General features: G+C 33.4%; 4 protein-coding genes and 1 long non-coding RNA gene across 5 annotated transcripts; 2 read left to right on the top strand and 3 right to left on the bottom strand.

The window, feature by feature from the left end:
* Positions 1-5,665: 5,665 nt before the first annotated feature.
* LOC148770363 (uncharacterized) lies at positions 5,666-7,153 on the bottom strand. The gene is made up of 2 exons (XR_016031313.1): positions 6,201-7,153; positions 5,666-6,115 (listed from the first exon to the last, which is right to left on the bottom strand). It is a non-coding gene; the product is annotated as an uncharacterized LOC148770363 (long non-coding RNA).
* A 4,523-nt stretch (positions 7,154-11,676) lies between these two features.
* Positions 11,677-13,515, bottom strand: LOC105974596 (xyloglucan O-acetyltransferase 1). Its single transcript, XM_088818226.1, has 2 exons — positions 13,233-13,515; positions 11,677-13,014 (listed from the first exon to the last, which is right to left on the bottom strand). The coding sequence occupies exons 1-2, from the start codon at positions 13,420-13,422 to the stop codon at positions 11,912-11,914; spliced, it is 1,293 nt and encodes a 430-aa protein (XP_088674352.1). The 5' UTR covers positions 13,423-13,515; the 3' UTR covers positions 11,677-11,911.
* Positions 13,516-16,095: 2,580 nt separating this feature from the next.
* LOC105974810 (uncharacterized) lies at positions 16,096-18,182 on the top strand. Its single transcript, XM_088818394.1, has 5 exons — positions 16,096-16,253; positions 16,385-16,549; positions 16,654-16,734; positions 17,718-17,841; positions 17,948-18,182. The coding sequence occupies exons 1-5, from the start codon at positions 16,111-16,113 to the stop codon at positions 17,993-17,995; spliced, it is 561 nt and encodes a 186-aa protein (XP_088674520.1). The 5' UTR covers positions 16,096-16,110; the 3' UTR covers positions 17,996-18,182.
* A 5,192-nt stretch (positions 18,183-23,374) lies between these two features.
* LOC105974595 (uncharacterized) lies at positions 23,375-24,791 on the top strand. Its single transcript, XM_088818393.1, has 3 exons — positions 23,375-24,056; positions 24,149-24,276; positions 24,557-24,791. Exons 1-3 carry the CDS (start codon positions 23,783-23,785, stop codon positions 24,659-24,661), a joined length of 507 nt encoding a protein of 168 aa, XP_088674519.1. The 5' UTR covers positions 23,375-23,782; the 3' UTR covers positions 24,662-24,791.
* LOC105974767 (protein PLASTID REDOX INSENSITIVE 2, chloroplastic) lies at positions 24,470-26,154 on the bottom strand. The gene is made up of 3 exons (XM_012999916.2): positions 25,828-26,154; positions 25,620-25,718; positions 24,470-25,105 (listed from the first exon to the last, which is right to left on the bottom strand). The coding sequence occupies exons 1-3, from the start codon at positions 26,035-26,037 to the stop codon at positions 24,911-24,913; spliced, it is 504 nt and encodes a 167-aa protein (XP_012855370.1). The 5' UTR covers positions 26,038-26,154; the 3' UTR covers positions 24,470-24,910.
* Between the last annotated feature and the right edge of the window lie 412 nt (positions 26,155-26,566).

Genomic DNA, 26,566 nt, shown 5'->3' with positions numbered 1-26,566 from the left:
ACAAATATATAGATCTTATTTTGTGCTTGATTTCATCGATAAATAGTTAAATATCATGAATTAATTCTTTCCTTTTTAAGAATGATTACAGTAGATTAATCTGATAATTTAACATCGGACTAGTTAATTTATTTTGTTAAATTTATAAAATAAATAAATAATACAATTACGAGGGTTAGTGAATAGACTTCATTTATGATTAATCTTTGATGACTTTATATATAAGAAAAATACTTACTATGTTCCATAATATATGTCTTTTTTTAGAATTTTTTTGTTCCATATCATCTGTCACTTTACAATTACAATACTGCATTAATTGCTTATTTTTCAATTTTACCTTTATTAACTCTATAGCACTCTTTAGGGCTGGCAATCGGGCCGTGTGAGCCGAGCCTGGGTCGGCTCAAGCTCATATACCATCGGACCTCATTATTATAGGCTCAAGCTCAAATACCATCGGGCCTCATGCCTATAGGCTCAAACTCGGCTCACACATTTTTTCGGGCTTCGGGTTTATATCGGGCTTATATCGAGCAATAAACAAATTACATATTTTACAACTTTGCAGTCGACATATTAAAGAAAAACAAAAAAAAACTTCGCAGTCTAAGCGAAAAATCTAGACTATTAATTGAAAATCAAAATAAGCTTAAAAAATAAAAAAATAAATAAAAATCATAGTCTGTTCATTAAAACAAATAAAGCTTAATATTGCAAATATTTAATCCTTAATTAATTATACTAAAAAATGCATCCGAGGCCAAAATGAAAAAAAAAATCATAAAATAAAATAACTAGAAGCAATTCTAAATGTCCTTAACTCTTTTCGAAAATCTTGAGACCTAAAATAAAAAAAAGGACAACAAATATATATATATATATATATATATATATATATATATATATATATATATATATATATATATATATATGTATAGTCGGGCTTTATTCGGGTCGAGCCATGGTAAGCTCAGAATCGGCTCATAGTTTAATCGGGTTTAATAAAACGGCTCAAACTCGGCCCGGCTCACAATTAATGGGGCTCGGCTCAAATAAAATCGGGCCGAGCTATCGGGCTTCGGGTAGGCCCGGCTCAATTGCCGGTCCTAGCACTCTTCTTGCGTTAATTAATAAACAAGGGTATTTTGGTCCTATAATATCTATTTTCCTAAAATCAAAGACATATTTATTGAGATTTTTAAGATTTGTGCCAAGATAAAAAAGATATATATATATATATATATATATATATATATATATATATATATATATATATATATATATATATATATATATATATATATATATATATATATATATATATATATATATATATATATATATGGAGGGAGTAATTCAATTCTCATTTTTTTTAATAATGAAATTGATGTCATGTTGAATAACATATTTGTTAGTTAGGACTTAGGAGTAGTACAACTATTGTGTGTTTGTATTAATTAATTAATTAATTATTGATTGTAATAATGTATGTTGTCACGAATATCCACGCCTTCTTCAACTAGCACAATGCAACCAAATGGTTAGTTTATAGTAAATTGGCACGTACTTCCTTATGTGAATTATATATATTACATATTTTATATGTGGATTTGGAGTCACTTTATTGTAAAGATTCGATACATGGTGTAAATGAGCTGAGTCGGCTCGTTAAAGCTCGAACTTCGACTTGCGAGTTTGAGTTTTCTGATGAGTGAACCAGAACTCATTCTTAGTTGTTCTGAGATCGCGAGCAGATTCTATAACTTTTTCTTTTTACTATAATTAATATAAAATTGAACAATAAATTCATATAAATAATTAAAACAATAAGTTACATGTCACCTTTTTTATTTCGAATTTTTATTATAATTTATAACAATAAATTCTAATAATATTAATAAATAAAAAAACACAGAATTGGCTCGGACTCGGACTCGAGTCCAAAAAAAATAATTTAATGCATTAATCGGGTTTTTCCCCCTAAAATGAACCAATTTTATCAAATTTCCAAAGCCCAATTAAATATATATTTGGATCCAAATTTCAGATTGCAGATCCTTGACTCCGGTCCTCCCCACTGACCCAATATACAAAGTGAAATGTTATTCGCGATTACGTTTTTGCTATTCGCGATTCATAAAAAAAACTCTCTCTCTCTAAAACTACAAAAACCACAAAACCGCAAATAGCAAAAAAAAAAAAAAAAATAGAAATTTCGAATTCAAGCTTAAAAAATCATTGAGCTTCGGTTTTTTGAGGTAATTTCGACTAATTTATGTAAAATATGCAGTGCCCATGTCGTTTACGCAACCAATTTCATGTTAAAAGCCCCTACAAATCGAATTGTAGGGGCTTTTTTTTCCGGTAATTTTAGGATGAACGCCCAAGATGGGCGCCCATGGGGTGTTCGAACGCCCGATTCGGGCGTTCGAACACCCCATGGGCGTCCATCTTGGGCGTCGAATGCAATAAAAAACGCCCGGTTTGGGCGTGAATCGGACAAGTGAACGCCCGGTCCAGGCGTTCACTCGCCCGGTTCACGCCCAAACCGGGCGTTCGAGATTTTTTATTTTTTAAAAAAATAAATTAGATTAATTTAATTAATTTAAAATATGTTTTATGTTTGTAGGATGTCTAATTGGATGAAAATTTTGGGAATGGGAAAAGGGAAGGGTCCCTGATTCGTCCTCCTGCAAATCCGGTGGAGGAGAGTACTGCGGAACGGGAGGGCAGAACGCACAACTGTAATGTTACCGGTTCTAAACGTCATGGGGAACAGACTGGTGCTTTTGTACAACCACGTTAACAATCGAGGAGGAGGAGGATGAGACAGAGGCAGAGCCCGAGTAGGAGATGGATACATATATGGATCCTCACGAGGACGAGTACGATCCAAGACTACGTTTTCAGCAGAATTATCAGTTCCCGGTGCCTGATTTGCCATCCGATGATGATGACGATGACGGTTTGACTCCGCCTCCGCCTCCGGCTTATACAATCGCTGGTACTTCCGGTGGTTCTACTCATGCCCCAAACCCGAGGTCCCGGCCCGGTCCGAAAAAAACTCTTCCTACTCGACCGTGGAAGTTGATGGTGAGACACCCGGTGGACCAAAATACCCTCATTTGATTCCGAGTTTTCGAGCTCATATTGCCTACGACATATGGGAGGGAAAGGTAATACTTATTAATTTTAATAAATTTTGTTTAAAATGTTTATAGTTGATTTTCCTATTCTTAAATATCAATATATCTTCAACAGGGCGGACATATTGCGGTCTCATGCGAAGTCTACTTGGCAAGGCCCCGACGACTATTATAGTGTTTCACTACTGGAGAGTACGGGGTTGTATCACTTGCGTTATTGTTCGTTCCCTCAGCACAATAACCCATTGATAGAGGCTTTTATCGAGAGGTGACAGCCAGACACCAACAGCTTTCATATGTCGTTTGGAGAGATGACAATTACTCTCCACGATGTGCAATATATCATGCATTTGCGAGTTAGTGGAAAGCGCCCTAACGTTTGGATGGATAAGGCAGATGTGATTTATGCAGGTGCGAGAGCGTTCGGTGCCGAGCCCCAAAATATGGAGAAGTGGTATGGTGGCGGATCCTGATTAGATGATTTGGATAGGATGTATGGAGACAATTCTTCATTTGCGTCCGAGTTTCCGGTACGAGCATATATTGCGTACTTGCTCGGAAAGCTGTTGTTTGTCGATAAGAGTGGATCGAAGGTGAAAGTAGATTTTTTTCCACTATTAGAGCAGATCGATATGATTTCCGACTATTCCTGAGGTTCGGCTACATTGGCCTATTTGTATCAACAATTGGGCATGGCTACGCGAGCTGAGGCGGCGCAGATGGGTGGTTGTCTGACACTGTTAGAGGTATTTTTTTATTTGCAGTAACCCCTCAATTTATTTTTTTATTAATATCACCAAATTGTTATGTTTAATATGCCGTATTATTATTTTTGTAATGTTGGATATATAAGTATTTTCCTTGTTTCCGGCCTCCGATGGTTAACGCACATGTGAATGGAGAGCCCTGGTGTAAGAGGTGGCAGGTGATACATCATATACACATTTTTCGGAACGGTACAATCAGCTCTTCTTGCAATATTGTTCTTGGAAAAAAATCTCACTGCATGGAAACTTGAGCTTAATTTCGAACTCTTGATTATCGTTCTAACAGTGAGATTAATTAATTTTTTTTAATTAACTTATAATTATAACCTTAATATTTAATTAATTAAGATATAATTATTTTCTCGATCGACAAGCGATTTTCAGCAGAGCGATACGTAGCAGTATTCAGATATGGTGCACGAAATTGAAGGGACCTTATTTTGTACCCGCATTCAAGCCATTTGGAATTCCCTACGCAAGCACGTTCGGCTCGTTGCTCTTTCCATATACTTTCCATTACAGAAGGTAATTAATTAATTAATTGATAAATTAATTAAAAGCTCGTTCTTTCCGACGAGTTTAATTAAGTTCCACCTCACTTTTAAACATACATTTCACAATAATATATAATAACTCGAGTTCGACTCATTTACACCGTTATTTATTCAGAAATTGAAAATAGTGGTTGTGCACACTTTGTATTTAATGCATGTTTATCATCTCAAAAGAAGGTGAGAATAATAATTGAAAAACCCAAAAGTGATTTTATATAATTTATCTTCATCCATTTAATTGATTTAATTGTTTGAAATACTTTATATAAATGTAGCATTATGGGAGCATTCGTCTGCGGAGTGGGCTATTATAATTTAAAATTGTTTAATTTTTTGTAATTTTTAATTTTTTTAATTTTTTTAATTTTTTTAATTTTTTTAATTTTTTTAATTTTTTTTAATTTTTTTAATTTTTTTAATTTTTTTAATTTTTTTAATTTTTTTAATTTTTTTAATTTTTTTAATTTTTTTAATTTTTAATTTTAATTTTTAATTTTGTTTCAATATTTTGATAAATTTACTGTATTGAAATTGACTACACATGACTATTGTATATATATTACATATGATTATATAAAGAAAAACTTCATCTACACCAAAAATAAAAATTCACAATTTAATCTTGATATTATAAATCAATTAATACCCAACAAAAAATTGGAAAAACACAATCATCAACAACACTATACATCAGAAAAAACACATAACTTATATAGCTTATATATAACAATATATTACTACGAGTTACTACACGTGACTATATATGACTACATGTATATGACTACACATGACTATATATGACTACATGTATATGACTACACGTGACTATATATGACTACATGTATATGACTACACGTGACTAAATATGACTATTTGTATATGACCACGTGTGACTATGCAAATCTCTCCTACACTGAAACAAGTACAGCCAAGTTTCGAATAAGACGTAATTGTCGAGAAACTGCCGGTCCTCCCACTCTATCATCACCGACTCGCCTGACAGACTCCTCATCCAACACGAGAGTTATATATTGTCCCGTACTTTCTCTTCACCCCAAAGTTATATATCAGTTATATATAGTCGACCGACTATGTAGACCACTTATATATAGTCGACCGACTATGTAGACCGCTGATTATATACAAAAAACTGATTATATACAAAAAAGAACTTCATCGACACAAACAACAAATATCACAATAAAATCTTGATATTATAAATCAACTCGTACAAATATATATCGTAATACACAATCACATGCATATGTTCTTCAACAAAGAACAAATCGTGATCATAAATTATTACCGCACAAAAAAATGAAAAAACACAATCATCAACATCACTATACATCAGAAAAACCACATAGTTTATATATAATTATATATTACTACATGTTACTACACGTGATTATATATGACTATATGTATATGACTGCATGTGACTATATATGACTATATGTATATGACTGCATGTGACTATATATGACTACATGTTACTATATATGTTACTATATGTTACTATATATGACTATAGTCATATACTACTATAGACATCTATAGTATTCTATACTCTTAATGAATTTCACTTCATTGCGTACTTTTCCCATCATTCCTTCATGTATAGAAGCAGCAAAAACAACAATCCCTGTGGTAAAGAAATACTAAGTTAGAGAAAACGAACAGAAAAATCGAAAATGCAATTACATCAAACCTTATACGAACGACTATACCTTTTCTTTTATACACGCAACTATACATTTTCTTTCTGATGATGGCACTGCCGCCGTTCCATTTTCACACTAGAGATTTCAATTTGCAGCACCAATTTACTGACCATCTACAGAAAAAATATAAATCTACAAATTAAATCATAAGTTCAGTAATATAATTAACTGCACTGGCACTTTTGAGAATTAAATCTACAAATTAAATCATAAGCTCAATAATATCCAAGATCACATACCAATCTGAGAGCTCGTTTTTTTTAAGAACCATATTTTCTAATTTCAAAAAAAATAAAATATTTTAAATGAAAATATTCTCAGATCTGGAAGCTCAGTGGCAAATCCATTATCAATTAGTGTAAGAAATGAGAAATGGAGGCAAACGTGTTGAGGGACTCCAAGTGGAGAAGAAAACCACAATTATGTTTTGCTTGCTTTTGCTGGCTTGACATAATTAGTTTGGAGATGGAGAAGAAAGGGAAAGAGGATGAAGTAATAATAACAGCAAATCGATTTCAATTTGCAGCACCAATTCCCTAGACCCTCCACGGCCGCCCTCGAGTAGGGCTTCCGTCGTTGCCGCCGTCGAAGTCTCTCTTCCCGTCCTCGTCGCGGTTGCGCTTTTGGCTGACATGTCAAGGGTGCCGCTGGTCTCGCTTTGCTCGTCATCTGATTTGACGGCGGCGATGACAGTGGCGGAAGAAGAGGGGAACAGAGCGGTGGTTTGCCTAACGAGAGAGAAAACATCGAGAAAGAGAAGACTAGGGTTTTCACGGGAGTGGAGAGAGAATGCGTACAAAAGTGATTAAAAAACAGATTCTATAAGGGTAAAACAGGTATATCAATTTGTCTAGGGGGTCTACCTAATTAAGTTCAGAATTTGGGTTTTTGCCTTAGAGAGAAAAAAACATTGGACCTTCTCATATATATTTTCAAAACTAGGGGGTTATCCCACATTTTCCCTATAATAAATTGGACAATAATAAAAAAAAAAATAATAATGGCAAGATCAATTCTTCTACCATTGATGACGTCAGGGTTCCACTTCTGGAAGATCAGGATTCTCAAGTATGACATCATCAATGTCATAATTAATTAAGCTTAATCTTGATCGATCGATCAACTATATATTGTTAAATAAATCCAATAATGGAATAATTAGTGAGAACCCCCTAATACATTTGACTATATGAAGGTGGATACAACTCCTTTTCTAATATTAGTGAGATCCCCCTCACTTAATAATATTTAAAATTCTTTTTAATTAAAATTGGATTTTGACCTGACTATTCTACCCCTGAATAATTAAATCTAATAAAATATGTGATCACGTTAAATCAGCAGTTTCCAAATCTTATAATCATAAAACCTCACATCTTTAGCACCCAATCGTCATTCTATCATCTTCATCACGTCTTCTATTATGTCTCGATCTGGGGATTCGGTGGGGGCGGCGAAGGCGACGCGGCCAAGGAGAGGACGAAGGGGGGCCACATATTGACATTGACAAGGGAAGACCCCCGCGGTCCGTTAAAAACTCGGCACCTCTAATACAAATTCAAGCGACTCTTCGTCGGTGACGACGCTCAAGGAGAACACGGCGGCGGCGGCGGCCAAGGAGTGGCCGCCAACTTTCACTCCTCTTTTCCACCCCGACCAACACTAGTTTTACTGCCTTGTTCAAGGATTCAACTGTTGCCTCTGCGACTGCTTCCAGACCCATTTTATCATTCAATTAGAAAACAAATGAACAAATTATTTTCTAAAGGAAGAAGATTTATCACAAATTGTCGGATAATTATCCTTCAGAAATGGAGGAATCGAATGAAAGCGAAGCTTACTTTGGGGAGAGGGCAACGAGGCAGATGCACAGGATTTGCTTCGTTTTTTAATTAAATTCATAATTTTTTTCTTTTCGATTTTTTTAGTGCTGAATTGTAGAAACTTGTATTGTTTTGGGAGCTAATTTTGTCCAATTAATTGTCAATCGGATGTTCGTTTGTTGAAATTGTGCTGGTGTTATTTACAAAATTATAGTTGTTTTCGTTACAGTTGGAGTCGATTTCATTAATCTAACTATATTTGATAGTTGATCTTGATAATTTATAGTTGTTTTAATTGATAAATAGTTGTTTTAATTGAAAAATAGTTTTTTTAACAGAAGAAATATAGTTGTGTTGGTGTTATTCACATAAATATAGTTGTTTTAACTGAAAAATTATAGTTGTGTTGGAGTTAATTACATAAATATACTTGTTTTTAACTGAAGAATTAATGATGCTAACATAAAAATGATCTATATTACATATATTTATATAATAGGACAATATATGCTATAACAAAACAAAGTTTAAACATATCTTGAAAATTAAGAAAACATAAATTTAAATAACAAATGTCAACAACATTAAACAAAATCCACTTTAAGGGTTATAGTGATCAAGCTATGTTAGTGTTTACGTTTTTGTTCGTCCTGTTGTCCTTGCACTTCCCCCATTCTAGAAGAGTTTTCACAATTTTTGTCCACATTTGGAGATAGTCTATTTCGATTTCTTCCTTGATGATTGAATGTTCCTCGAAAATGTTCTTTGGCGTATGAAACAGGCTACTATCGTTGTGTGCCCTCTGTTAAGACAATATAGATCAACATCATGTAAAAAATAAATGCATATCAAACACGGTCTGCATAGAACTACTTATTGGTTAATTTACAAAAATATTTATAGAATAGTCTATCTAGGCAGAATAGTCTATTTTTCAGAATTGTCTATGTACGTGCTAATGAACTGTTTCCAAAATATTTTATTAACACTTAACAAAAATAGTTTATTAATAATAAACAAGGTTGTAAAAATCGGTAATCGGGTCCGAGTCGGTCAGGCACCGACTCACGATTAATCGGTGCGGCGGTGATTAATCAGTGATAAATCGGAAATAAATCGGTTTTTAAAATTTAATATAATATATTTCTAAATATTATTTATAAATACTCCAAACATATGTAAAAAGATATTTAAACATAGTTATATCTCCATCATGTATATATCCTAATAACATAATAAAAGTTTAATAATCATAAGATCATAATACATAAATATCCTTATAAAATATAAATAAAAAAACAATTTTTTTGAATTTACATTTATTCTTGAACATTCGTGGCATACATCATTAGTTCTTTAACAATAACAATTAACATAAACAAAATAAGGCATAAACTCATATTTTCTTTTATTAAAATCCAACTTTTATATTGAATTATAAAAAAAAATTAAAAAAAAAAAAAAAAACCGATTTTTAACCGATTTTTGACCGATTTTTTGCCACCGAGTTTGACCCGCCTTAAAGGTTTGACCGCCTCAGACCGCCTCGGACCGACTTAGACCGCCTCGGACCGACTCAGACCGCCTAAAACCGCCTCACAGGCAAAAAACCGATTTTTCAAACCTTTACACGAAAATCGTAAAGGTTTTGGACCGCCTCGACCGATTTTTAGAACACTGATAATAAATGAGACAACCAAGCAAATAGACTATTTCGAATCACAATGGCATGGAGATTGACCTATTTTCAAAAAAAGTCTATTTGCAAAATAGTCAATTTATACCTAGGCAGAATAGTCTTTTTACAGATTGTCTATGTACAAACTACTGCACTATTACCTAAATAGTCTATTAACAGTTAACAAAAACAGTTTAATAATTATTCCAGAACATTCAAGACACCCAAGCAAATAGACTATTGGAATCACAATGGCATGCGATTTTTTTGACCGAGCGAGTACTACATATAAATACCCACTAATTCCATCAAGAATAACAGATTAATAACAATCTTAATGAACTATTTAAACAAACAACTACAATATAGCCATATAATCTACAATTACATAGTTTACAAGGAATTGCTTACAAAATAGTATGTCTGCAGTATACTCAAACACGAATTGCACGTTTTATTTTCAAAGTCATCTGTTCCAAATATATACCAACAAAACTACAAATGTAAGATTGAACTATTTCTATTTTCGCTAATTGCGAAACAACTACTTAACAATTTTAAAAACAGTCTATTAACAGTTAACACAAATAGTCTATTACTATTTTTTTTCTTTTTTCAATTAATAGACTGTTTTCTTTTTTTTCAACTCAAATAGTTGATTCTCTTTTTCCACCTTTTTTTCTTTTTCCTTTTTTTCCAAAAAAATAATTAAATATTTTTCTTACATATATGAAAACACAGATTTTACTTAACAAATGCATCGATTTAAAATTATATTAATTTTCCCATAAATATACTTCAAATAGTCTATTTACCCACGATTAAAATTGTATTAATTTCCCCATAAATATACTTCAAATAGTCTATTTTCCACCAAATCCCACAAATTACAGCAGGAATACAAATTAATTACATGCGTCGGTTAGCCGAATGTCGTTCAATGCTTTCGTCCTACGTTCTCCTGTTCACAAAAACAAAATGTAAAACAAACACATTTGTAGGCTGTGTTTTTTGGTATAATCGAAAAGAGGATATTAATGAACAAGACTATTTCAAGGGGAATACTTACTGCTCCCAGGCGTTGCTTTATTTCCCGATTGCACTGCGTTGGTGTCCATAGCTTCAAGAATTTCACTTTTTTGGGAGTTTCTTCGTTTTTTTTTTACCCAGGGAACAATACAATATGGTTGTATCGCAGATTTTGGTGGGTGAGTGAGTTTAAGAATTTGGCAGATTCAATTTTTCTACTCATATGTTTTGTCACCGGCGTAGTCGTTAGCAAATTTAGGTTTTGCAGTGGGAGTTATGGAATGATTAGGGAGAGCGAGATTTGGGGATAAAATCCAACACGTTTTAGCAGTTTATTTTCCTGATTTCTAGTGATTTTTTTATTAGACATAACGTGGCTTCAAGAAGGCTATTTTCGGGATTAATTAAAGTAGTGGGTTTCCTACCAATATTGAAAATATGGCTGAATCCCCCATCATTAAAAAAACACTAGAGGGGGTTATAACTAATAGTCCCTAAAATAATTGTGCATGTGAAGTCAGAAAGTCCTGTATTTATGTGTATTATTAAATATTAATTACTGCTTTTAATTTTTCTTCCCTTTTAAGATTAATAAGAGTTTGTGCAAAGTTCTTAATTAACACACACGGAAACTCTAAATAAATTAAAAAAATTAAAATCATGTAATTCATTAAGATACTTCAACAGATTCCAACATATAATTAAAGAATAAAGAATGAGAAAAAATAAAAAAAATAGATATGATAAATTCAATAATTACCTTGAGAATTTTTTTTGCTCTGTAAAAGATTTAAACCATATATTCTAAAGATTAATGTAGGTTGGTGGGACTAAAGATTAATTTTAAATAATAGGTGCACTGGATATATAGGTGAATTTTTAGGAATCTTAATTAAACGTGCATTTTTCTGTTAATGAAGAAACTCGCAGCTGAACATATAGGTGCACTGGATAAATCTAATCTCTTGTAAAATAATCTACAAATTATACGAGAACCGTAAATCACACTTAGCTGACCATGTGTACGAGCTCTTACATACATAATAATATATCTAATCCAACAAACTCAATAAACAAACCAAAACAACCTCTTCACACTTCTCCTCCAAACACCAAAACCGTAAATGTAGAAACATAAACAAAACCAAAAAAAAAACAAAAAAAATCTTGTAATAATTAATTTAAGCTCACCTCTTCCATCTCTTAATCACATCCAACAAAATCTCATTCCACGTGTCAATAGGTCCAGGCAAACACCAATGCACGCAGTCATTCGGCACGCGCTCCGGAACCCCGTTCGCAAACGGAAACGGGTTCATGTAAGGCCCGGGGTGTCCGTCGGGCCTCAACACAGCCAACTTACTAATATCCAAAGCTTCGAATTTCAAATCATTTTCACTATTTCCACACCTTCTATTGGCTTCCTCCACTTCCGCCATACCGATTCTCCTCAATTCCTCTTCAACCCCATCAAGAACTATCTCACCTTGTTTGAAAGGCCGAGTCTTCGGGCACGCCCCTAACTTATCCCACTGCCCTTCGAAATGCGCAGGCGAAAAAGTCGTCAAGAAAACCCTAATCCCGTTTCCGTGATTATTATTATTAGACCCTTTTCTCTTGATTATCGAATCAAATGTAGTACTCAACGCCTTGCCAAAGACATCGTAGAATCCGGTTTCGGTGTGGTTTGCGCAGAAATGGCATCCGATTATCGAGCTTCCGTAGTAATAAACGGCCGGGTGCAAATACCAATGCCCTATAGAAAGTACAAGCATGTCAATATGATCCAAATCCGCCGCCCATCGTTCGTCGATGGATTCCAAATGCAACGTGTTGAAGTCTTTTTCGATTGTTCTCTCGACACCTTTGACGAGAAACGGCGACCAGTAAATCGAGAAGGTGACGTTGTGCGACGACACGTGCCATTTCCTGAACTTGTTGTCCTCTCCGCCCGTGTAGAGAAGATCCGGTTTCGAGGAAACGGAAACCATGCAGAGGAGTGATTCGAGCTGGTTTCTTGCTAGGGAATCACCGACGAACGCCACGTGTCTGTTTTTGACGAGATCGAGGAATTTTCTAGGGTTGAATCTGGGGAGGGTGCAGTTTTTAGGGTTCCATTTCCAGTGGAGATAATCTTTGTCGGGTCGGCCGAAAACCATGCAGTTTTGGCCTTGTTTGATTGTGTCGCAGGTTGTCCCATTGTACAGCGGCTCCTGATTATGCGGGACCCATTCTCCATTGCTGTAGTCGCACGTTGCTGCTTGAGGTACGATAGTTTTTCTCAATACTTCTGCAAAAAAAAAAAATGAAATCTTCATATGAATAAATAGATACAGCAATATATGTGTGTGTGTGTGTGTGTATATATATATATATATATATATATATATATATATATATATATATATATATATATATATATATATATATATATATATATATATATATATATATATAGAGAGAGAGAGAGAGAGAGAGAGAGAGAGAGAGAGAGAGAGAGAGAGAGACCTTGGGAATTGGAAGAAGGGGGGATGAAATTAGGGTTAATGGTGTAGGAGAAGGGAAGAGAAAAATAAAAGGGTTTAAAATAAAAGTGAAGGAGGATTAATGGAAGGAAGGCGTACAGAAGATAAGAAAGTAACTTTTTGGAGAGAGAGGAATTTGGTTTCTCTTTGAATGGGTTATTTGATGATCCCATTTTTCACAACTTTAAGCAAGATGAAGAGAGAGAGAGAGAGATGAGAGAGAGAGAGAGAGAGAGAGAGAGAGAGAGAGAGAGAGAGAGAGAGAGAGAGAGAGAGAGAGAGAGAGATGATGAGAGAGAGAGAGAGAGATATTCCTAATTTTCTCTGAAAAAAAGGAGAGAAATTTGTAGGGTGATTGAGTCAAACATGAAAAGTCGTATATACTATATAGAGTATATCTCATTATTATATTATTAATTATTATTATTTATTGGTGGAAAGGAAAAAAGGAAAGCAGTTCTTTACACGTTAAAAAAAATAAAAATAAAAATCTTCACATAAATTAAACATTATTGTATTTGTTCATCCTACAAATATATAGATCTTATTTTGTGCTTGATTTCATCGATAAATAATTAAACATCATGAATTAATTCTTTCCTTTTGAAGAATCTATAAGAAAAATAATTCAGTTCTCATTTTTTTTAATAACGAAATTGATGTCGTTTTTCATATTTGTTACTCCATCCGTTCCTAAATGGGTGTCGTTTTTCACCTTGGTACAAATTTTAAGAATCTCAATAAATATGTCTTGATTTTAGGAAAATAAATATTGATGGACCAAAATACTCTTGTTTATTAATTAATGCAGGAAGAGTGCTATAGATTTAATAATGTTAAAATTGAAAAATAAGCTATTAATGCAGCATTGGAATTGTAAAGTGACATATAATATGGAACAAAAAAAATTCTCAAAAGAGACAGATATTATGGAACAGATGAGCAGTTAGTACTTAGCAGTACTACAACTATTGTGTGTTTGTATTAATTAATTGGGATAATTAGCAAGAACCCCTCATCTAGGTAAATGAGTTAAGAAAACACCCCTTCCAAAAATAATTAGAGAAAACCCCCTTACCTAATATTCCACTCAAGTGATATTTTCATAATTCCAAAACTACCCTTAATTGTCTACTATACTCTTTCAAACCCTAATCTTATTTTCTCTTCTCTCCCGTCTCTTCTTTCCCCGTCCATTCTCTGTTTTTTTTTCTCCATTTTATTTCTCTCTCAATTCTTAGATTACTCTCTCTTGATCGGAAGATGAAGAACCATCCGGAACGGAACAACGATGCTAATTTCGTTGAAGCCATTGTCGTCGGTGCTGTCTCCTTCGCCGTCGCTGACGAAGTCGGGTCGGGGTCCTCGTCGGCAGATCTTAACAAAGTCGGGTCGTCGTCGGATTTTTGATGGGTGGTGGTTCTGATTTGGTTGGTGGTGCGAGTTGTGATTTTATTTATTTATTTGTAATTAAAAAACCATCATAATATCAAAGTAAGGTGATGATGTGTGTTGTGACGGCGGTGTGGTGACGATGGTGAGGCATATTTAGGGTTTTTTTGTGGATTGAACGGATGAAGGCGCGTGTAGAGAATTTCGCGCAGGCTGTTACCTTAATCGACTATGTACATGTTCATAGTCGATTAAGCTAATCGACTATGCTCTGGTAGTCGATTAAGGTTCATCGACTCCAATTTTTTTTATTTTTTTTGGATTTTTTGTTTTGCTTTCAATTGTATAAATCATTTATAATATTTGTATATTTTTTTGTTTTTGTTATACATAGTTGATTTTGTATTTTTTTCGCAGTTGTGATTTGTTACTTTTAGTAGCATCTTAATCGACTATGCTTCACATCATAGTCGATTACTATAACTGATATAAAACAAAAATTAAAAACAAAAAAAAATTAAATAATTAAATAATTTCCTTAATCGACTATGAAGCATAGTCGATTAAGGCTAATCGACTATGCTTCATAGTCGATTAAGGAAGATACATAAAAGACGGAAGAAAAAAAACGGAAAAAAAAAAAGAAAAAAAAATCGTTGAGCGTGACCCAGTGATGATGTGGCGGGTGGGGGCAAAGCTGGAAAGCATAATGGCTGAAAATGGGTTTGGACTTTTCTCAAATGGACTAAAATATTTTGGGCCTCCCTCAATTAAAAATAATAATGAGGGGTTTTCTCAAAGAGCCCCTAATTAATTATTGATTGTAATAATGTATGTTGTCACCAATATCCACGCCTTCTTCAACTAGCAAAATACAACCAAATGATTTAGTTTATATAGTAAATTGGCAAGTACTTTCTTATGTGAATTATATATATTACATATTTTATATGTGGATTTGGAGTCACTTTATTGTAAAGATTCGATACATGGTGTAAATGAGCTGAGTCGGCTCGTTAAAGCTCGAACTTCGACTTGCGAGTTTGAGTTTTCTGATGAGTCGAACCAGAACTCATTCTTAGTTGAACCAGAACCAGAACAATAAATTCATATAAATAATTAAAACAATAAGTTACATGTCACCTTTTTTATTATAATTTATAACAATAAATTCTAATAATATTAATAAAAAAAAAAACACAAAATGGGCTCAATTTTATTAAATTTCCAAAGCCCAATTAAATATATATTTGGATCCAAATTTCAGATTCCAGATCCTTGACTCCGGTCCTCCCCACTGACCCAATATACAAAACTCTAAAGTCGCAGTACCGAGAAACCGCGCTTTTTCAGAAACTGCAGCAACACGACTTAAGTGTTATTTTTTCTTTTTCTTTTTTTCCCCCAAAAAAAATAAAAATAAAACTTGGAAAAAAGAGAGAAAATCAAAAACTCGTGCAGCAATCAATATGAGTACAGCGGCCATGGAAGCTCAATTTCACGGCGAGGAATTCGCCGTCGGCTGCGTACTATCAATCAAAACCACCCTCGGCGAGGAATTTCAAGCCCAAGTCATTGCCTTCGACCGCCCCTCCAACCTCCTCATTCTTCATATCCTTGCTCTAAATTCATCTATTTTTTTCTCTGTCTAGTTTTTGTTCTTCTGTTAATTTTCGAATTCTGGTTTGCATTATTTGTTTTGTTATTGGTGAATTCCTTAACTTTGAAGCTTGGAAATGAACAAGAAGGGGCGAAATCTGGGGGAGGAGCGAGAAAGGATATTAGGTTAATTAAGGCGAATTACATCAAGGAATTCAGCTATTTAGGTCAAGGCGATGATCCACTTGATGTGAAGAGGTGTTTCCTTGATCTCAACTCTCTTCAAGCTAGAGAAGAGTCTGCTATTAGGTTTAACTCCCAAACCTTTAATTTTGTTTTTCCAATTTTTTATTTTATTTATTTAGGTTGTGAATTATCTCTCTTGAACTTGTTTATTTGGTTGTGAATCTCAGACAAGCGGAGGCCGACGCAGAGAGGATTGGGGTTGGTGTTACATCAGAGGCGCAGAGTCTTTTCGATGCTCTCTCGAAAACGTAATGTGTCTCTTTTACCCCCCCCCCCCCCCCCCCCCCCCCCCCCCCCCCCCTCGATTATTAAGCGTTGCGTTTTCTTGAATTTCGATTGAAATTTCTTAGTGCATTGCTTTTATGGAGTAGTTTTGCGTAGTTAAAATACCTACCCTGCTTTTTCCGTAATTGGATTTTCGCAACCGTATAAGATTCTTATTAATAGTTCAATTAGACGAAGAGATTGCTGTAAAATGTTTAGCTAAATTAAGATGTAAAGATGGGATAATTAGTTCGAAATGAAGAGAAAGGACTTAAAATATAGGTCTTGTTCATTGCTGATTGGTACTGGCTTGTTCGATTGTTGTGATTATCGAGCGAGAGTTGCACTTTGTGTTATAATTATTTAAGCAATTTTTCTCATGGCTTCGACTTGATCTAGATATGGTTTGAATAGTACTCGATTTGTTCACATTGTTACACGCTTTTGCCCGTGTACGAGAATTTGGTTTACGATAATCGCATAACTGAACAATGCTGTCCAATCTAGTGAGACCAGCCAATGACGATTATTAACTATTTGGGGCCGATTGAATATGTTTTTAACTTCAAGTTGGTACTTTTTGGGACATAGATGCAATAAGAAATGTTATTCTAGTACAGTAAGTAATTGGACTGGATTGCCCTTAGACGAAGATTGCTTAAGCCTCAAGTTACCAACTAGTTCGTAATTTATTGCACTGGTGTTTTGCTTGCCTGCTCTATTTGCTGAATATGCGTGCCGAAATATTGTTTTTTTTTGTGCTCTTGTTTATGTTTGTGCGTGTATGTAGAGACAATATCTACTTAAATATGTGTACATCAAGATTCGTGGCATCGGAAAAGAACGGTGAATCGGTTATTAACTTCACTGAAATTTCGCTAGTGTGATGCTGAATTAGGTGTACTATTATTAATTATAAGAGCGAATGATGTAATAAATATATTGATGCAATAGATTACATAAACAGGCTACCAGTTCGTTGGGACAAAAGCACCATAGTTGTAATGAACGAGGTGCGTGTTAGCAGCCCTTATCTCCCTGAATCTGTTCTCGGAGGTACTCCTGCTGCCAATGATCGTGTCCGAAAAGTGGTAAGATTCTTTGCAAATTTAAAATAAAAATAAATAATAAACTAATAAATAAAATTGCTGATTTTTTTATTTTTATTTCTTTCTTAATGTTACTTGGTGGGTTCAGCTGGAGTTTGAGAAGAAGAGGTTGCAATCTCGCTACGGTGGTCTGTGATGGCGTAAAAGCTTATGACTTTTCCTTACGCAAATTTCTGATTTCTTTACGTGAAAGAGTGTTAGAGATATGTATGGGAAAGAACGAATGGCCTTTTGAGTTTGTAACGAACCTCAATGGACTAGTAAGTTCTATCGAGATTTGTCGGATTTTCTTAATTTTTATGGAAAATTATGAAGATTTATTATGGTTCTTGTTTCTCTTGAGTTATTTGTGCCTGAAATAATCAACCAACATTTTCATTACATCATGGTGAAGACAGTGTTAATTTTTCATATCATGTGTGTGTGTGTGTGTGTGTGTGTGTGTGTGTGTGTGTGTTTTCTTGAACCTTCATATTCGGCTATATTCTTTTTGGGTAAATAGCACTTGCCCCCCTTTGGTTTGAACTTTGTGCAACAGTATCCCTTGTATTTTCAATATAGCACATGAACCCTTGTATTTTAATATAAGCACATAACCCCCTTGTACTTTCAAAAAAATTCTATTCCTAATGAACATGATTATTTACCAAGTGAATACCATATGGGGGTTATGTGCTTATAATAAAAGTATAAGGGGTTATGTGTACAAAGTTCAAACTATAGGGGAGTCATATGCTTATATTGAAAGTAAAAGAGGCTTATGTGCACAAAGCTCAAACTACAGGGGCTTAAGTGCTATTTTCGCTACATTTTTATACGGGGTCATTCGAATTTTTTTCTTCCGAGTTATTTTCAGAAATTCAGCCTTCCTCTTAATGGGCTTTAGTCCGAAATATATGGGGCAAGTTGTTAATCTTTGCAAATTAATGGGCTAAAACCAAATGGTGTGGGCCTCAAATCAAGATCACCACCCTTTTCATTAATATTTAATATTAAAAGTTCTATATACTGTTGATTTATATATTTTTTTTTTACAATATTTAGTGGAATAATAATTCAAATTTTTTTTTTAAATGTAAAGAGGAAAGTGGCAACTTTGTTTGCAGCAGCCCACAAGAAATTAAATTTCAATTATTTCAGCTTGTTTGAATTTTTATTGAAATTTTAAAAATTAATTTTGAGCATTCGAAGTCCCTCAAACGAGAGAAAATATTCGAATTTGTTTTGTTCTGTTAATGAACTAATTTCAAACATAGTTCTAATTTCAAACATAGTTCTTGCGATATACGAGGGGTCGAGTATCGAGTAATTTAATTTACTTTTTCACCCCTCGGCCTACTGAAATTATGAAACAACATATAGTATCAAAATTCATTGGGCAAATTACAGTCACCTCCTTGAGGTAAGATCAAATCACGAAACAATCCCTCTTGTTTTGGTAATTACAACTACCCCTCAACTATGCATTTTTTTACGGAAAACCCCCCCTTATCCAGTAGGTAAATTTGACACCGTAAAGGTGGACGTGTAAGATAATACATAGTTGAGGAGGTGATTGTAATTTCTCAAATAAAAAGTGATTTTTTTTTCTTTTATCTTAAGAGGGTTGCTCGTAATTTTCCCAAACAAACAAATTCACGCCCGAAATCAAAATCACATATACAAAAAAAAGGAGGGAGGCAAAATAAATGGCGAACATGAAAAAGACAGTTTGCCCACACTATTTTATGTTAAGGGAAAGTTGAAATTTGATACAAACTATCAAACTTTACTGTCTGCAAATATTCAGGCAACCATGCAAATTTCACATGAAAATCATCTTCGATTCCTCGTTATTTAGGAACCACAAAAGGCATCGTGTCACCTCCTCATTGGCTGCTTTCATAGTCATGTTCCTGCCAAGATTCCAAATTTTCCTTTTTTATGTTTAACGTTGATTTGCATGGAATTGTTATATCACTGTCAATTATATAGTGGAAAGTGCACACAAGAAAAAAAAAAAAAAAAAAATGAAGAAAGAAAAAGTTTAGGTTCTTCCATAATTAATTCGTGCAATTTTGCCCTTCGTGCAACATATGTAGGAAAAAATTAGGTGTAAAATGTTGTCTAGAAGTGGCATTTGTGTAATTTTGAGGGGTGAAAGTGTTGAAAAGGGTTGTCGAATTGTCCCATGCTTTTACCTTTTTCTTGTCTGTGATTTGGTAGAATATATATATGTTCTATCTTTCTTTCTATTGATAGGAAATGTGACTAATATTTAGAATATAAATAATATGGAAAACATTTTACTTAAATTTAATTTAGTTAGGAAGTGTTACTATCTGAAGTGCCATATCATATATATCTAAGTGTAATATATGCATTATTATGCTTAACTTCGTATACTCGATATGACGATTTAGGGTTTTCGGCTAATTTGTTAGGTAGAGTCAGCCCGCATCACCGACGCGTCGTGCATTACCAAATGATGCAAAACTCGTGATTTATATTGACATTGACAATAACTCATACCCACACAAAGCTCGTTTCCAAAATCTACGGTTGAATATTGGGAATATAGTTACGTCTCGGTGGTTTGTGAAATGTATCTTATGTATTTCTCTACGGATTATATTGTTACCTTCTCTCTACGGATTATGTTATTACTTTCTATGTATTTCTATTCTCATTATTTAAGTTCTTATATATTTCCGCATTAATCAAACCAAATAGCTAGATTAAATAAGCCATTTTGCGGCACGTTACATAATTTAGTGATTACTAATGCAAATTGCAATACTTGAGTTCACAAACTTTGTCAGTGTATAATAGCTAAATGTATAGTTAGCTAACTTACCTAACTAGAAGGACCACAGCCCAATTCATGCCCCCCTTCACACCTAACTTTAATTAATTTGGATCCTAATTAGTTATTATAGTATTTTATTTTATTTTTTAATAAAAAATATAGTATTTTTAATATAATGATAATATAAATCTTTTTTTCTGGGCATGTTAGTGAAATTTTACTTTATTAAAAGAAATTGGGCAAATCACAATCTTTACTATCTTTTTTCTCGAGCTGATCGCCTGCAACATACTCATTACAAAGTAATCACAAATAATTATTTCTAAATCAATAGATAATCATATCTTGGTCAAAGACAAATCAAAGACCAAAACTCCATAATATGATAAAAGTGGTATATTTCACGGACTACGGGATGCTACGCCCAGTGAAAAACTTCAGGTAGTTTTCAACTATAAATTTATACAAACAACTATACACTAAACACGTATGCACATATGTGTAAGTGTTATTATATGTAGATCAACTGTGCAGAATCACCCGGTGTATAATATTCAAACTTGTTGTCCTCTTCTTTTCAATAATGGCTTACATTAACTCCAAAAAGCATTTGAATTTATTAATCTTTATATATTAATATATTTTAATTTTAGTTTGAACATTCTTTAAGATACACTGAACCAGTGCCTATGTTTCCTTCTATTAAGAAAGAATATAAGGAAAGCTACTCTGAAAACCCATTTCAAAATTAGGTTCAGATGTGTAAACCATAAATCAGTTTTTTTTTTTTTTTTTTTTTTTTTTTTTTTTAACTTGGAAAAAACAAACAAGTCATAAATAACAACAAATTAAAAGCTGTCCGAATAGTAGAAAACTGAGGCTATCAGCATTAAATATTAAAATGGCGAGTTGGGAAGATTTAATTAAATAAAAATAGATTGTTGTCCCAATTAGTTAAGGCCATGTTTGAATAGAAATAATAGTCCAATTCATCATTTATTGTTTTTTGGAACTTAGATCTCCAACACCTCACATGGCTTACACAAGCTGACATTTAATTGTTTAGATAGGTGTATGTTTGGACAATGTGGTTTTTTTTTTCTTTCTTTGTAATTAAGGTAAAAGAAATCTCAATTTCAAAAGACAAAGATCTTTCTTAAGATTTAATAATTCTTGTTATAATCAGATTTAGGTTACAGTCTCTGCACACAATCGAACATGTAAATTAACGCGGAATTGGATAAAATTTCCTCAAAAATATTTTGTATGGTTAACTGTCTGATCGAATGTTTTGGATTTGCTAAGAGTCTATCGGACAGCTTAGACTGAAAATAGACAGCTTAGATTGTCCCGATGCGAAAATAATTGTCATGGTTTGAAAGGTACTAGTGCCCAATGGTGTTTAGCAAATTGTCACTCAAATTAATTAGGTTATGGATCAAATTAATTTGAATTATATTATATTGTATTCTATTAATTCTCGTGAAATATTTGATTCTTTGTATTAGAGATAATATTAAAATTGTTAAAATATGGTATTGAATGTGAATTTTCAATAATATCCATATTTTAAGAATAATAGTACCCTAATTTATCTCATTTTTAGGGATAATATTGTCATTTTCTTTTTAGTAACTACCCACGAAAAAATATTGATGTACGGTAATTTTATTGAATAGCTTTTAATTGCAAACGTGAATTAGTTTGAATCATGCCAAACGAACCGAATATGTTACTAACTTTTACTATTTAGTCAATACGACGAAAAATGAAGGTCTTTAACTTATAAGTTATAACAAGTAAGAGCAAATGTTTGAATCTTGCTTTGCGTTTAAGCTTTCTTAAGTTGGTTTTCCACATTATATTTGTAATTAAATATAAGTTAATTAAGATTAGCTTGCAATAATTATCCCACCACTCCCCACACACTACACATAAAAAGAAGCATTGTTAGTGCATGTTAATAAAGTGAAACTCCTTAATCATGCTTAATATTTTATTGAAGCATCTTAATTAGTAGAAATCTGAAATGCTTATAGATGCCACTTTTTGATTTTATGACAGATCCCCACTTCAATTAACATAGTATTATAACATTTAAGGAACAAAAATCCAAGATTAAAAGAAGGAGAAAATATTCTTTGCTCTCTAATTTCAATATGGCTGCTCTTTTTTTTTTTTTTTTTTAATTATTATCATTATTATAAGATTGGCTATTAAATAATCCATATGCCATTAGAGATGGTTCCCTTGACCTACAATTGAACAATAATTTATTTTGTGTAATTTACTAAAATATTTAAATAACTAAATTTCTCATAAAACAGTTGACCTGATGTTAACTAAATAACAGGCAGATGTGTACTCTAAATCTGATTTATACGGCAACATGTAAATACTTATTAGACTGACAATATAATTATTTTGCCGGTTGTAAACTTACATTTGTAAAAAAAACTTTATAAAATTTTATTAATTTAGCGAAATGTTAAAGTATTTTTTACCGAGTTGAGATCGAAAGAAATTATTATTTAAACGAGATTATTAATTTATCGAGATTCTACTGTTCATGTCTTAATTATGTCATCATATATTTATATTAATACTAGGACACATAAATCTGAATCTTGACCAACCAAGATCACCACCTTTGATGGCAAGCCACGTGGCAGTCTCTGATCGAAAACCCCTGCCGGCCCCCTTAAGCTGTGACACTGAAAAATAAACAAAAGTTTCATTTCATGCATATAAAATATATAGCACTTGTACCATCATGTATAAATAATTGTATAAAAATACCACTAATCCAAAATTAATAATACATTGTCGTCACTAACAAATCAATAATGCAAAAATTAAAAAAATAATTTTAAAAAAAAATAATTAAATAAATGGAGCATTTTAAACCATATAAGTTGGTTGAGAAGGCGAAAACAGAAAAGGGACCATTGATATTTATCCTCTCACACAATTCCTTCTTTCCTAGTTTCTTCCCTTGTCTATTTCATAACTAATTCATCATCTTCTTCTTCACAAAACATTCCCAACAGAAAAAAAAAAACCAGCACCTGTCTGTGTGTGTGTGTGTGTGTGAGAGAGAGAGAGAGAGAGAGGGGTATTTTAGAGAGAGAAAAAATGGGGAATTGCCAAGCAGTAGATGCAGCAGCACTGGTAATACAACATCCCAGTGGGAAACAAGAGAGGATGTATTGGTCTATAGCAGCGAGTGAGGTGATGAAGATGAATCCAGGCCACTACGTTTCTCTCATAATTCCGTTACCGATTTCCGACAACGGTGAGCAGAATTCGGACAATAACAAGACAACCGTCAGATACACTCGTGTTAAGCTTCTCCGGCCAAGTGATACCCTTGTTCTTGGCCGGGCCTACCGCCTCGTCACCACTCAAGGTTCGACTTTTTTTCTTTTTTTTTTTTTGCATGTTCACAATTTTTTATTTTTTTTGTGGGATTTTGATTTTGATCTGGGATTTTTTTTGCAGAGGTTATGAAAGTGCTTAAAGCAAAGAAGCATGCGAAAATGAAGAAAAACCAGTTGGAATCAGTTGAAAATTTACCGATGAATTCCGAGTCCGAGGCTGGAGATTCTGCAGTAGAGAAGAACAATCAGGTAAATCTTCGGCCATTTTCTCGTGTTCTGCAAAAATTGAAGGCAAAGATTGCAAATAATAATATTCTATAATCAAGAGAGTCTTTAAAGATGACTATACTAAGTGTAGATTAGCAATAATCAGACAGTTATCAGGGAAGACAAAATTAAGTAATTCTGACAATGAATGATTATCTTCTTCAACAGATGCAAATTTTTAAAAAAAATGTTATATTAATCATTTAAAAGATCATTTTCTTGTACATCATACTAAACAAGAAAATCGATAATTTTTTTCCAGGCCACAAGACGTGAGAGACATCAGCAGAGATCAAGATCGACGAATTCTGCCATAGGAAGGTCCAAATCATGGCGGCCGTCTTTACAGAGCATTTCAGAGTCTTGAATCTGATAAAAGTCAAAACGAAAAATTTGCCTGTCGGAAAATTCGGAAAACATCGATTAATAATTCCTTTTGTGTATATAGCATCAACAGAAAAGATTGGCAAAGTAGAGTCTCCCTCTCTCTCTCTCTATCTCTCTCTCTCTTGAGTCTTGACCGATACAGTTTTTCAAGTGAAATTTCAATATCCGAAACACATATTTCCTCCACATTATCAAATGGATGAAATAAACTGAAGAAAATATGTTTACATCATTTGCGTAATTTGGAGTTCCAATCCTCCCAATCTTGATCGACGTGATTTTGGGCCCACAATAACGAAGCTCGAGTAGCTAAAGGTGCTCCAGGGAGATTTTTCTCGTTTAGTGCTATCATCATATTGGAGAAAGGCTCGATCACTAATGTTCCAGGTCCTCCATAATCTTTATGCATGAATTCACTGAATATCTGATATCACAAAAGCAAGTCGAGTGTTAATAAACCGGCCGGATTTCATACAAATTAATGTCCGTTCAACTATTTTGTTTACCAGTTTAAAAGTACCGAGCATTTTAGATGTTTTTCGATTAAAATGCCAGAGCAGAAAAGGTCAAACACAAGATGTTTCCGTAGTCATAACTCATAGATGTATTTCTTTTAGAGTCACCAATTTTACAGTATTATGAAATCGGCAAGACGATGAGCAGACGATCCACCAATTGGTTTGAAACTAACCAAATCGGCAAGAACATTTCATCTAAAGCATAAATACATGAACGAAACTTCATCATGCAGCCAAATGAAGCAACGTTCATTTGAATTAAAATTTCATCTGGAAATCTACTATTACAATTTAACCAAAATTCCATAAAAATCCATACCTGAATACAATAGTAAAGCATACAGCTCACAAATGGTAAATATATAAATAAATTAATTATTTAATTAATTAATTAATTAACAGATAAGCCATAGATATTACCTCTGCACACACACTAACCACCGTTCGAATATCACTACCGAATGTTTCCTTCTCCTTTGAAAGTTCCTTCAGCAATTCAACTTTGAATCTCTGCGTCTCCTTTAATTATTTTCAAATAAAACAAAATATAAATTAATTAATGGAAACAAAATTATTATTGTAAACAATCCAAACCTAAATTGGGGAAAAAATTCACATAGCGGCTTACAACTGCTGCAAAATCAGGAGCTGGACCAGGGTAGACGAACTTCTGACCTAGGACTGAATTCGGAGCTTTCGGAGAAATTCTCGCCGTGAAAAATGTCGGTGGCGCGTGCTGTACGAAGAAGGCGGTGCGCAGGATAGAGCCGCCGGAGATTGAGGTTTGGGCGGGAATCGCCGTTGGTGGGAAGAGGATTGGGTTGCAGAGTGACGCCATTTGGTTAGCTAATGTGCGCCGGACTTGGTGAGATATGTATTTAGTATTTACTCAACCACTGGATTGGGCCTATTTATAATAAATATAAGTTCCTTTAATTATTTGGGCCAATATTTACTATATATAAATTAATTAATTGGACCGGATTTCACCTAAGGCCCATTATTATTTTTAATTTCAATTTCTAGAGATAAAAAATAATATTATATCACTAATTGGCGGTTATGCCCAAAAAGTATTTGCTACGGTTACTTACTAATATTGTATAAAAAAAAAAAAAAAAAAGGAAACAGAGCCGATCCTGACATTTTTCGTGTCCTAAATGAATTTCAAAGATACAGCCCTCGTTTGTTTTAATATTATTTAATTTAGATTTTTTTAATAAATTTATTGTTTAATTTAATATATATATTAAAAAAATTATTATTTGGGGTAATTCGATTTCATACAGTGATAAAACAGCAAAAAAAATGTGCACAAATTGGTGGTACTAAACCTAAAGTGTACTATAAGTCGTTACGTATGTGAA

This window comes from Erythranthe guttata, chromosome 5, assembly GCF_056151865.1.
Source record: "Erythranthe guttata isolate IM_541 chromosome 5, IM_541, whole genome shotgun sequence".
Classification (NCBI taxonomy): domain Eukaryota; kingdom Viridiplantae; phylum Streptophyta; class Magnoliopsida; order Lamiales; family Phrymaceae; genus Erythranthe; species Erythranthe guttata.
The sequence above is the reverse complement of the archived record's forward strand: the minus strand, read 5'-3'. Positions and strand labels throughout refer to the sequence as shown.

Bases quoted from the DNA above. Each gene is read 5' to 3' on its own strand.
- LOC105974767 (XM_012999916.2), bottom strand. From the start codon at position 26,037: ATGGCGTCACTCTGCAACCCAATCCTCTTCCCACCAACGGCGATTCCC. The intron at 25,719-25,827 runs GTAAGCCGCTAT...AAATAATTAAAG, and splicing joins CTCCTGATTTTGCAGCAGTT to GAGACGCAGAGATTCAAAGT. The intron at 25,106-25,619 runs GTAATATCTATG...TTGTGATATCAG, and splicing joins TGGTTAGTGTGTGTGCAGAG to ATATTCAGTGAATTCATGCA.
- LOC105974810 (XM_088818394.1), top strand. From the start codon at position 16,111: ATGAGTACAGCGGCCATGGAAGCTCAATTTCACGGCGAGGAATTCGCC. The intron at 16,550-16,653 runs GTTTAACTCCCA...TGTGAATCTCAG, and splicing joins AGAGAAGAGTCTGCTATTAG to ACAAGCGGAGGCCGACGCAG. The intron at 16,735-17,717 runs GTAATGTGTCTC...TTACATAAACAG, and splicing joins TTCGATGCTCTCTCGAAAAC to GCTACCAGTTCGTTGGGACA.
- LOC105974595 (XM_088818393.1), top strand. From the start codon at position 23,783: ATGGGGAATTGCCAAGCAGTAGATGCAGCAGCACTGGTAATACAACAT. The intron at 24,057-24,148 runs GTTCGACTTTTT...TTTTTTTTGCAG, and splicing joins CCGCCTCGTCACCACTCAAG to AGGTTATGAAAGTGCTTAAA. The intron at 24,277-24,556 runs GTAAATCTTCGG...ATTTTTTTCCAG, and splicing joins CAGTAGAGAAGAACAATCAG to GCCACAAGACGTGAGAGACA.
- LOC105974596 (XM_088818226.1), bottom strand. From the start codon at position 13,422: ATGGGATCATCAAATAACCCATTCAAAGAGAAACCAAATTCCTCTCTC. The intron at 13,015-13,232 runs GTCTCTCTCTCT...TTTTTTTTGCAG, and splicing joins CCCTTCTTCCAATTCCCAAG to AAGTATTGAGAAAAACTATC.